Raw genomic sequence first — 13,163 nt, forward strand, 5'->3', positions numbered from 1 at the left:
GTCACCAGTTTTTTTTCCTTTAAAACGTCTGTGGCTTAAAAGAGAAGTAATATTTTAACACGCAATAATCAGGTACAACAGACAAACAGGTCTGTGCTCTTTGTTACTTCAGCAGAAAGGTATCCATCTCTATCCAGCTAAACCAAATATAGCGGCACAGAAGGTACTGTTGCATATGTCTTTATCAATCACACAGCTCCTGATTTAAAACATCTTTTCACATTAGAAAATACTTTTCTGTACCTTGTATCACTATGGAAACCCAGCATTATAAGGTCACATTGGATCTGCTTGCAAAATAATAATAAGAAGAGCAAGAATAAGAATATTATTTTCTATTATTAGTTGTAGTAGGAGTAGAGAATCGCTGAACTACAAAGGCATTTCTTTTGAAAAGGTCTTTGTCTTTTTTTGACTTGCTACGCAGCCACTAAGACCAAATAGGCCAGAAAAGAGGGTATGCTTTATATAGGATGAAATAAGAAATGCAGTTGAACTGTAATGTCTAAGTAAAGGACATTTAGCGACTTAGAAAAATGGTTGTGCCATTATCTAGTTCAAAGATCAGCTAACAGAGGTTAAAACTAAGCTTATCCATGTTCTGAGTTCATATTCATGAGATAAATTGTGGAAAATATTGTTAAATGTTTTATGATGGTATACTTAGTGTATTTTTTAATCTGGTCTGAGCTAGTTTACTTATAGCTGTTTGCTTCTCCTAATCTCCTAACATCTCCAGTATAATTGCTCTAATTCTGATATTTTTCATTCTTTGCAAGAGATTTGTGACTAAACAGTGGCACATCAAGGATCTGTTTTATTTGTGGTAGCTTTTAAAGTATTGCAAGGATGATGTATGTATTAATATTAGTCAGTGTTATTGTTCAAATTTTGGCTCCTTTGTGTCCAATACATTTCTTTCTTAGTGTAACTCAGCCGTCGGCTCTATTACAGGAAGTAATTTTGCACAGTTGGTGCTCCTGAGACACAGATTTCCAAGGCATTCAAAAATATCCCTTTGTTTAGAGATCACGTGTTCCGCTTAGATCGGGGTTTTGCTTTGAATGCAATGCCACACAGACACTTCATCATGATTTATATATTATGATTATTTACTGACAAGGAAATGAGCTTTCAGAGTCAATTTACAAATCAGGAAGGGTTATTACAACATTTGGCTGCAGACTGATGGAGATTTTTATTAAAACATCATTTAAAATTATATTATATCCTTTAGCCTGTCACAAAAAATATGTTTCATCATCTGACAATGGGTGACAAAACAAATTATTCTCCTGGTATTGTTTGCTTCACTTTTTATTTACAAAGAATCATTTGTGGTTGAAATTGAAGGGGAATGATTCAGACACAGGATCTGGGAAACGTTAGTGATCCTACATGTGATTATCAAGCTAATTGTTAATATGTACAGCTCAGTTTATTCTGTCTCTCTTTTTTTGTCATTTAGTCATTTTTTAAAGCACCAAGCTGCATTTGTCTCATCATCCTTCTTATTTGGTTTGTTCTCAGCTGATGACAAAGCATCCGTCAAAGCGTCTCGGCTGCAGCTTGGAGGGTGAGCGGGACATCAGAGAGCAAGCCTTCTTCAGACGCATCGACTGGGAACGCCTCGCTAACAAAGAGATCCAGCCGCCTTTTAAACCTAAAGTGGTGAGTGAAATGGATTTGTGTTTGAGCAGAGGATCATAATATCAGTTCCCAATAACAAAGTTTACAGTGACTATAAGAGCTATTTATCCTCAGCTAGCTGCATCATTTCTTTGCTCATGTTGAGAGATTTTTGCACATCATTGCATTTGTAAAGTTCTTTCCCAACATTTTAGAATTTACGAATACATTTAGTTTAAAAGACTTCCAGTTATTTTCAAATCTGCATTGTGTGTGTTAGGAATTCGAATGTGAAACTTGAGCTAACAACTGCAACATCGACAAAATTGCTAGCTCCCCTTGTAAAGCTGTGTTACTAAGCTTTAAAATAAATTCATGTTGTGGGGAGGAAATCTGTTAGTAAATGTTAAAATATTAGGTTACCCAATCTTTCTTCCTGCATCTGTTAATACTGTACAACCGTAAGACATCATTTAGTCTTGTCCTATAACATCAGTCTAGGTTGGGGCACGCCGAAAAAGGGATCTTTTACAATTTCTCATTTAATGATCTTTTAGATCATCCAGAGTTCGGGGTCCACTTTTATACTGTTTTCTCTTCAGCTCATTCCAGGGATTAGGTCTGGGGACTAAAATAGCCAGTCCCCAGGTTTCAAGGACCCATTGAAGATAAACAGACCCACAGCATCACAGATCCTCCACCATGCCATTCACTCTAAGCAGGAGGAGGAATTATTCAATGTATTCATTGTTTGTATCATATCAAACCCACCTTGAAGCAGAAAACCGTAACCGTAACATTCCAGAGATTTCATTTCAAAACCTATTTTTCTTAACTGAATAAATGTACTGAAATTAGAGTTTTGATTGGGAAGTTTTCAGTTTGACATTATGCTGCTGCAGTAAAATGAATATGTTGTGAGGATTTTAACCTAGATTTTCCTACACTGTTTTGTGTTATGCTTTTTGGCTCATTTTGTTGTTTGGATCAGGAGCTTTGTTTGCAGTTTTTCAGACTTCGAGTTCACCGCTTTAGTTGCTCTTTCAGATTTCATTAGGAATTGAGAAAATGACTCAGCTAACACCCCATCATCTTCTTCTAGCTGTCTAATGTATTGTGGCATTAAGTTATGTACAATTTTAGAATTCCAGGCTGCTGCATAGGGGGGTTCATAGAGACAGAGGTGATTGGATATTTCAAATGTGGATCATCTGGACTTTTCTAATAAATCTTTTAACACAAAGTCAGTAATGTACAGTATTTATACACCTGGGAATTTTTATTTCACTGGTCTCTTCACAGTTCCTGAAAGAGATGTTGGAGGTCTGAAAGTATGCATAAAGCACCCTGCCTAGTTATTTTCTGACACGTAGTGTGATGTGTCATTTTAAATCACTGTTGAATAATTTAAATAACTTCCTGAAGGAAATGGCTTCCTGCAAACATAGCTCCCAAGTGGGCATGCAGGGATTTGCATATATGTTATGTTTTTTATGTATTTATTTTTATTTTTAGCTATAATGTCATAGATTATATTCACCCAGCGGAGCTGAAGGCTGAAAATTGAGAAGCTCGCACTAACCTAAACTGCCTCCTGTCACAGAAAACTCTCCGACCAACCAACCCTTCATCCCCTCAGTACCCAGAAAGCCTGAAGCCGCTGAGGATAAATATAGCAGAGTTCCCCTTTACTTCTACACAAAATAAATGCAAGCCTACACAGTGGATGCCACTGTCTCCACTCTCACAGGAGTGGAAAGCAGTTCTGAAAGCAGGTGGATCTATTTAGGCTGCTCTGTGTGGCTTATTACAGTTGTGAGCTCATATGCTGTGACATAAATTGGTCTGAAGGGACTGCAAACAGAGGTTCAGCTAAGCCCTGGTGGCTCTGCTTGTGTAAATTTACAGAGCAGCTGAAAATATCTGAAATGCTAATAGGTCTCCTGAGTAGGTACATTAGAAAGATGAATTTTATTTATTTAACATGTTAGTTGCTTTTTGTTGTGTATAACATGTTTAAGAGTTTCATTGTTTACGGAGAGTATACAAGGCTTTGAAAAAGTGTTCATACCACTGAACGTTTTACATTTTGTTACAACAATCCTCAAATCACTTTATATGGATTTTATGTGATAGACCAAGAGAAAGTCGTATGTACTTGTGAAGTAGTTTTAATTTTTTTTTTCAAATAAAATATATGAAAAGTGTGTTTTGGATTTGTATTCAGCCTCCCCACAAGTAAATATGTTGTAATTACACCTGAAAGTATTTTGATAAAGTAGATTCTGACAGTGTAGCAGCAAAATGAATGTAAGATTCCCAAAATATGTTAAAATTGTACCATTATTGTTTGTATTATATAGTATTTAAAGTGATAAAAATATATACAAAAGTAAACAGTGTCTGCCATAAAAAGGTTAAAAAATGTTAATTAGTGAAGATACATGATATACAGGATGAGCACCATATTCTCATTCAGAGTTTAGCAGTTTAATGGCCTGAAGGAAAAACCTGTTACAGAACCTGGTGGTCCTGCACTGAATTCCCAGATGTCCGCAGGTCAAACAGTCCGTAGTATGTGTGAGAAGGGTCAGTGATGATCTTTCTAGCTTAGGAAATGCAGGGTTTAGGTGAGGTATCCTGAATAAATGGAAGAGAAATGTAGATTTTTCTTACAATCCTTATCTCAAAGGTTCTGTTGCCTCCTGATCACACAGAGAGACAGTTGGTCAGAATGTTCCTTATGGCACGAATGTAGTGAGAATGGGTCGGGGCAGGTGGGGTCTTCTCATAATGTGAAGAAGGTGCAGATGCTGCTGTTCCATGTCCAAATGATGGATTGAACAGTACTCAATGAGCTGTCCAAAGCTTTGAATATTGTTTTTTTATAACCTCACCCTGCTTTAAACTTCTCCAAAGCTTTCTCCCGGTCCTGTCTGCTGTGTTCCTTGTTCTTCATGATGCTGTTTGTTCATTAATGTTCTCTAGCAAACTTCTGAGGCTCACAAATCAGCTGGATTTACACTTAGATTATTCTCCATGGATTCTATTTACAAATCAGATGACTTCTGAAGGCAGTTGAATAAACAGAATTTTATTTACATGTACTCCTAGTAAAATGGTCTAAATACAAATGCACACCACACTTTTTAGATTTTTATCTGTAAAAAAAAGTTGAAAACCATAAATCACCATCCTTCCATCTGACAAATGGAGTTTAAACGAAAATTCAACATGGAAGACTCACCATCACCTCCAGCTTCGTCTCATTACTCCTCCATGCGGCTCTGCTCCACCAATCAGCGTCAAGTCTGCATTTCTCCCCGGCCAATCATCCTTCAAGGCTCCGCTTTAAAAGATCTTCATCCATGGATCCCTCCGTTCTGCAGCTGAACTTTGACCCTCCTCCACCCCATCTCCACCATTTGGCTTTTAAACTCCTTCCAAATCTCCTCAGGCCTCCACTCCACCACCAGGATGGGATCGGAAGACATCTCTAAATCTAACCCTAAGATGTTCATTCAAGTGCATGTCATTCTCAGAATTCACGTCTTCCACTGGGGTCCGCGTGCCAAAGAAATAAACATTCACTAATAAACTTTTCTAATTGCATCCCTGTCTTCTCTTTGTGAGTCATTCCAGGTTGAATTATGCATGACTCTGTATTGGTCTGTCACATAAAATAACAATAAAATACTTTTAGGTTTGTGGATACGACATGACAACATCTGAAAAGGTTATATAGGTATGAATACGCACTGCATATAAATATATGCTTTGTGCATCTGTGTGAATGATCACGTTTGTATGACCCACAGCCCAGAGCAGAGATAAACACAGATGCAAAAGATGTCCATTGTCTGCTAAGCCTTCCTCATTACAGCTTCATGCAAGCTAAACATTGCTTTCTAAAGTTTGAAATAACTCCCCCCTCTCTCCTCTGACATTCTTCTCATCTCTTTCAGTGTGGAAAGGGAGCGGAAAACTTCGACAAGTTCTTCACGCGCACGCAGCCCATGCTGACCCCTCCAGACCAGCTGGTCATCGCCAACATCGACCAGGGCGAATTTGCCGGCTTCTCCTTCATCAACCCTCAGTTCATCCATCCATCTCTGCACAGCGTGGTATGAGGAGGAAACAGCTAATATGCCGTGGTCAACAAACTTAAATTATCCTCTAGTTTCTGCATCTGAGAATCATGCAATTTAGAGGAAGGGGAAAAATTACATAGCACTGAAATGTCCACCTATCATCCTGTGGTGCGTTGTTTAGTCCAACTCTGTGTTTCCAACCTCCCAGCTGTAGTTTTCTGCAGCCTTTTATCTTGTGAATGAATGTGTCTCTGTATCGGTTACTATCTCTTTTGGTGTTAAAGGTACGATCCGGTTTTCCTTCACATCCCTGCAATGCACAAAAAGACTGTAGCATTGTTTTCTGTTCTGCCTGAACTTTATCTACATGGTTGTTACATTTCTACACTCAAAGAGTTAGTACACGGTTACAAGTGCCAAAAAATAGAGATGAAAATACATTTCTATGGCATTTCTTGTTCCTTTTCTTTTCCACCTCTGGCCTTTCCTTATCCTGTCAACTCACCAAAACCTCTCAACAGACTGTTTGTATCTGTTGTTTTGTAGAACGTGTTACTACAGTATATCTGACTCGACTTAAACAGACAGAAGCAAACTGTATTACTGTTGCACGGCGTCCTGGTCCTTTCAGCGCAGCCGATGTTAGCCGCAGTGGACAAGTGTTGTTCAGAAAAATCTGAGTTAGGAAGATGCTATTTTCATATGCACAACGCAAATCTCTGTTGCATGCTTATTTTCTGACTCTGTATGAGCTGTAGAGTCTAGGATGCAGTACACGTCTTGTATGACTGTAAAGTTTAGTATTACGATATAAAATTCGACGATATACATGTTTGCTCGGATTAAAAGTTTCTTACTGGGAAAAAGGTTTTGTTTCAGTTTTGTGTTAGACTTTTACGTTCAAGAGGTCCAACCCCATTGTTTTTCTTTTGTTTTTGTGTAAATATGTTTCAAAAAGAGAAGTTACTTGCAGATTTTATACAACAAACTGAATGTGCTTTTACTACCATAGACAGTTTAAACATTTCTATGTTTAGATTAGTGCTGAAAAGAGATCTATATAAATTTTGGCTGATTTATTTATTTTTTTGGTAGCTTTGGTATCAGCAAACCCTGTCTTACGTTTATGTATATCAAGTATTTATCCGCTGTTTTCTACTACTCAATGTCATATAGAGAATATGCAGCACTACCTGTGCGTGGCGCGATCGAATACCCCTCTTGCCTTGGTCCCGACAGGGTCGACTCCCTCTGTAGACAAACTGAATTCCAAACCGAGCTGTAATGGTGGACCGCCCTGTGGCCAAAACCTGTCATGTGTTTATATATATATATATATATCATGTGCATGCGTGCGGCGAGGCCTGATCCGAGCATGAAAAAAGGCCCCTGCATGATGTAGAGACCTTGGACTCGTACAGAATGAGAAAACCAGCCAGCAATGTGCATTTTATTGGGTTTTTTTCTGATCATGTCTTTCCTTTTTCTCTGTCTGACCTGTTTAGCTAAAAAACTCAAATATGAGTAGTGTAAGATATGTGAATTGCTTTACATGGCTATTTGTATTCTCTGGTACCCCATTTTCATGTGTCCAACACATCTATTTTGTCTATTTTGCTACTAGGAGATATTAACTTCCAATAGAAAACCTTTAAAAAACTGCCATTTTTAGATTCTTACACAACTCAAAAAAGGCTGAAATAAATCTAAACATCCTGTCTTTGCACTCCTTACAGTGACTTGTATTCATACCCCTTAACCTTTTTCACATTTTGTCACAGTAAAACAACAAATTTCAATGTATTTTATTTGGATATTATGTGACAGAGCAACACAATTTGGTCTTTAACTGTAAAGTGGAGGGAAAATGACACATCATCAAATCTTTTTGGGGTGTCTCTACCAGCTTTGCTCACTCTTAGTTAAACTAGATGGAAAGCATTGTTGAAAAACAGTTTTCAACATCAATCTGTCTTACCACAGATTCTGAAATGGATTTACCTCTTGACTTTGACTAGGCCATACTAACATGTAAGTATGATTTTACTTGAACTGTACCATTGTAGCACTGACTGTATGTTAAGGGTCATTGTCCCGTTAAGAGGTAAACCTCTAACAGGTTTGTATCAAGTTGGTTTGTGTTTTGCTCTATCCATCTTCACATCAACTTTGACCAGCTTTGCCAAAGAAAACTATCCCCGTATCAGGATCCTGATATGGGGACCCCCATGGTTAATCATGTGTTATAGTGATCAGCACTAGTCTCATCTGACCACTGCACCTTCATCCACCTGTTGGCTGGGTCTCGTGCTTGTAGTAAACTTTAAATGGGACTTTCAAAGGTTTTATTTCAACAACAACTCACTTCTTGTCAGTCTCCCTTAAAGGCAGGGTGTAAAGCAATTGCCAGATTCTTCCACCTGAGCTTTCTAACTCTGTGCCTCCTCCAGTGTTACCATGGGCCTTTTGGCTGCATCCCTGACAAACGTTCTCCTTGCCTGACCTGCCAGCTTAGGCATCATATCTTGTGCCATACTCTTTCCATTTTCAAATGGTTGATAAAGCAGTATTATTTTATACCCTAACCCTGATATAAACGTGTCCACAACTTTTTCCCTGATCTGTCTGCCCGTCCTTGGTCTTCGTGATGCTGTTTGTTCTCTAATGTTCTCTAATGACTCTGTGAGGCCTTCACGGTACAGCTGGATTTATACTGAGAATGAGTTATACACACATGGACTCTATTAACTAATCAAGCGACTTCTGAAGGCAATTGGTTGTAAATGCACAAGAAACCTTTTACATTTTTGTTTGTGAAAAAGTGTAAAAATGCTTTTCTTTTCCTTTAACTTCACCATTATACACTATGTTATGTTGGTCTATAACAGCAGTCTCCAACTTCAGTCCCCCAGAGTCCTATAACTTCTAGATGCATCCTTGCTCCAACACATCTGAATCAAATTAATGGCTCCTTACCAAGCAGAACTTGATGACATGCTGTACAGGAAAGTTGACTCTTTGATTGAGGTGTGTTGGAGCAAGAGGACACTAGCTCTTGAGGACTAGAGTTGGAGAACCCTGGACTATAATATGAAACTGCAATATAATAAATTGAAAAAGTTCAATGGGTATGAATATTCATTCTAGGCACTGCATATATCCGGACCAAAATAAATCGTTTAAAACAAACAATGTTTACATGTCTCATATTGAGAAACAATGCTGGATGGAAGATTTGTCAGAGGAAAGAACTACTACAGGTTACAGTTAGAGCTAAAGAGCGGTTTGTATGTTTTCCCTCAATGTTCTTGCTTTGTAACCCGAATCTTCTTGTTCCTATGTTTTTTTGTGGTATGTCAGATACTGTGTATAAATAAAGTATGAAATGTATATATTTATATCTACATATATATAATTCTATATCTATAGATAGATAGATAGATAGATAGATAGATAGATAGATAGATAGATAGATAGATAGATAGATAGATAGATAGATAGATAGATAGATAGATAGATAGATAGATAGATAGATAGATAGATAGATAGATAGATAGATAGATAGATAGATAGATAGATAGATAGATAGATACAGCACAATGTTCTGTTGGTTGATTTCATTGTGTCGTATCATAGCTCAAATGTGTTCAATTCCATATTTGTTCAACAAACAGCAAAAAGAAACAACTTTAAAGTACTTCATTTTTTTTCTCTCAAAAACTCTTGCATCCATTGACCAGCTCTACGATTGCAAGATAGAATATCTCTACTAGTAATTTTAATTAAACATTTACAAAAAAAATTTTGTTCAATCCAGTTTGAGGTAATATATACCCTAAATGCCACAGGTAATCAAACAAAGCTTGATTAATAAAAGTATACAGTGTCTTCTTTGATTAATTTGACCTTAGCTTCATGCTAGAGATTAGCCAGTGCAGAACTGAGTAAATTCTCCCCAAATAATAAAATGTTTCCTCCTGTCTGGCAGGACGTTATTAGGTTGAATACATGACCCATTGGCTGAATATTTATCCAAACCTTTGGCCTACTGCTACCACCACCACCACCAATTTTCTGCAACTACTTCTTTTTTAATGTTGTGGCACTAGTGGCCTTTATTTTGAAAGTTGACCGACAACTGAGAGAGGGGACAGAGAGAGAAAGGGGAAGACATACAGCAAAGGACAACAGGCCGGGACTTGAAACAGTGACGGCTGTGTCATGGACTATAGTTTCCATACATTGGTTTCGCACTTTACCTCTGCGTCATCGCCACGCCCACACACTGCTAATAAGATATATGAAAGGTCAGAAAGGAGTAAAAAACATTTTGACAATGGCCAAAAACTGTGTATTATTTAGAATGCATCCATACTGCAAAAACACAATGTAAAGACACATGAACAGTCAAGTATTTTTGGTTCTTCTCACCTTCCATACAGGAACAATCAGTGGAGTCTCCTGATGTTCACTCATACTATTCATTCTCACTTTGCTTTTATAGTGATTGGCTTTTGAGAGTCATTTACAATGCAGCACTTGAAGCAATAAAAACATAATGTGTATGTTTCTCTTCTGCATTCAGTGACATACTCTCTTCTTGACATAGTAAATTTGCACAGTAACGGTTTTGTACAACTCATGCTGACACTTTTTTATAGGTTCACATTGGCTCCTTAGAATTATCCACATAATTTTATGGGATGGCAAGGTGGCTCACAGACATTCTGGTTATTTAATTAAGTTTCTCCCTCCAACAATTGTGAGTTTATGTAGATTTTACAAATCCAAACAAATGTTCAAATAGAAAAATGGTTAACTTGACTTTGGCAAGATAAACATATGTAATATTTTGTATTTAAAATATACTAATCAAACAAAAATGTAGACATTATACTAGTATTTTAAATACATAATACCAAACTTTTATTATCTGTGTTTACCTGTTTTGGTTTCCACTATTTGTCACTTTGCACATTTAATTCCTAATGCAGTTATACCGTAACATTTAAAGTCAATCAGTCAGTCATTTTTTATCCCACTTCTTCCATAGTGGGTTGCGGGGAAGTTGGTGCCTATTTCCAGCAGTCTATGGGCAAGAGGCGGGGTACACCCTGGACAGGTCGCCAGTCCATTGCAGCATTTAAAAACATTCATTTGGCAAATCTTTTTTTTTTATTTGAATGTAAGCAATTAATGGCTGTTGGCTATGGGTGCTTGATATGTAAATAAATATATATCTATATATATATAAATTCTAGAATTGCGCCACTCAAGGTGGCAGCAGGTTGGAGTAGCTCTGTTACTTTTGATTCTGATTGAGTCTTTTTTGGGAACTCTTCTTCTTGTGGTGGATACAGTTGATTTTTTTTGGACGACTGTCCTCTCCGGTGTCAGATGCTGTGCAGCTTGGAGGATTTTTCCTAATACTTTTGGACATTTGTTATGATGCACTGCCATGGCAACGGGGTTGTTTCTTACAATCAGCTGATTAATATCTCAAAAGCTCAAATAATACTTCAATTACAACCCCAAATCCCTGATGAGTTGAAAAGGAGACGCCGTGGATCCAGAGCAGGAGCTAAGAGAAAAGAGAGAAGGAGGAACTTCAAACCATCTCTTCGTCGTTATGATGGGCAATGTGAGATCGTTGGGAAACAAGTTGGATGAACTCCAAGCCCTGCAAAGGACCCAGCCAGAGTACCGGGCATGCAGTATCATGTGTTTCACGGAGACATGGCTGCAGGATCATATCCCAGGCTCCTGCGTCTCTCTGCTGGGCTTTTTAACCATACGAGCAGACAGAGATTTAAAGAGGAGCGGCAAATGTAAAGGAGGTGGACTGGCAGTACTTGTGAACAACAGATGGTGTCAGACATGTCACTGTGAAGTGTCATCTCTGCAGTCCAGATATTGAACTGTTGGCAGTAAGTTTTCGTCCATATTATTCACCCAGAGAGTTCACCAGTGTTATTTTGGCAACAATTTACGTTCCACCTTAAAACTGGAATAAGACTGCATGTGATACCATCCGCTCAGTTGTTGCTAACATCTTACATGCTTACATCTCTACAGCAAGACCTCCTCTAGGCAAATCAGATCACAATCTTGTTTTTCTCTGCTCGAAATATAAGCCCCTTGTTCAGAGGCAACCTGTAATAAAGAGGACTGTAATAAAATGGTCACAGGAAGCTGAAGAAGCCCTGCAAGGTTGCTTTGAGGTCACATGGAGAGGACATCCATACCATGACTGAGTGTGTAACCGACTATATAAACTTCTGTGTCGATAACATCATCCCACCAGAACCGTGAGATGCTTCCCCAGTAACACACCCTGGATCACCATTGACCTGAAGGACCTGCTTAACAAGAAAAAAAGAGCCTTCAGAGAGGGAAACAGAGAATTATTGAGGACTATACAGAAGCAACTTAAAGTCAAGATAGAAGACAGCAAGGAGGTGTACAAGAAGAAGCTGGAGAACAAGCTCCAGCATAACAATATCAGAGATGTGTGGTCAGGGATGAAGAAGATCACAGGCTTCAAGCAGAAGGATGATCAGACCGATGGAGGTCTGGACAGAGCCAATGAACTGAACACATTCTTCAAAATGGTTCAGTTCAGAAACAAGCTTCGCATCCTCCTCTCCTGCTCACAGCCAAACAGACATCCCACCTTCCTTTGACCCACATCTTTCCTGTCACACCTCAAATGTTTTGTCTTCCACCTCAGCCATGGACCCTTCTGCTTCTACATGTTTACCTTCAACCATATCAGAAGATGCTGATGCTCCCTTTGCCTCCCCCTTCCACCTGTGTGTCTCAAGAAGTCAAGTGAAGAGACAACTGGAGAGACTGAATCGGAATAAGGCTGCAGGTCCAGATCATGTCAGCCCTAGAGTCCTGAAGGCCTGCGCAGAGCAGCTCTGTGGGATTCTGCAGCACCTCTTCAATCTTAGCCTGGCCCAGAAGAAGGTTTCGGTGTTGTGGAAGACCCCCTTTCTTGTTCCAGTCCCAAAGAAAACTCACCCATCAGTCCTCAATGACTATAGACCTGTTGCCCTGACATCCCACATCATGAAGGTCCTAGAGAGACTCCTGTTGGCCCACCTGAGTAAGCAAACAGTAAACCATCAGGACCCCCTTCAGTTTGCTTATCGCTGTGGAGTAGGAGTTGAAGATGCCATCATACACCTGCTTCAACAAACCCACTGTCATCTGGACAAAGTCAGCAGCACTGTGAGGATCATGTTCTTTGATTTCTCCAGTGCATTTAACACAATCCAACCTGATTTGCTTTGTCAGAAACTCCAGAAGACTCAGGTGGAGGCCTCAACAATCTCCTGGATCAAAGACTACCTGACAAACAGACCACAGTTTGTGAGACTGAAGGGTTGTGTGTCTAACCAGGTAGTCAGCAGCACAGGAGCACCACAGGGGACGGTA

At 38.8% G+C, this 13,163-nt stretch overlaps 1 protein-coding gene across 2 annotated transcripts in view; it reads left to right on the forward strand.

Moving 5' to 3' along the window:
- The window catches only part of LOC124862966 (protein kinase C alpha type-like), a 159,853-nt gene extending 150,735 nt beyond the window's left edge, over window positions 1-9,118 (forward strand). For both annotated transcript variants that reach the window (XM_047357177.1, XM_047357178.1), the window contains 2 exons: window positions 1,531-1,671; window positions 5,595-9,118. In XM_047357177.1, coding sequence (XP_047213133.1) covers window positions 1,531-1,671; window positions 5,595-5,759 — 306 coding nt within the window. In that variant the 3' untranslated portion in view covers window positions 5,760-9,118. The remainder of the gene's footprint in view (window positions 1-1,530; window positions 1,672-5,594) is intronic.
- Window positions 9,119-13,163: the final 4,045 nt, after the last annotated feature.

Source organism: Girardinichthys multiradiatus, chromosome X, assembly GCF_021462225.1.
Source record: "Girardinichthys multiradiatus isolate DD_20200921_A chromosome X, DD_fGirMul_XY1, whole genome shotgun sequence".
Lineage (NCBI taxonomy): Eukaryota > Metazoa > Chordata > Actinopteri > Cyprinodontiformes > Goodeidae > Girardinichthys > Girardinichthys multiradiatus.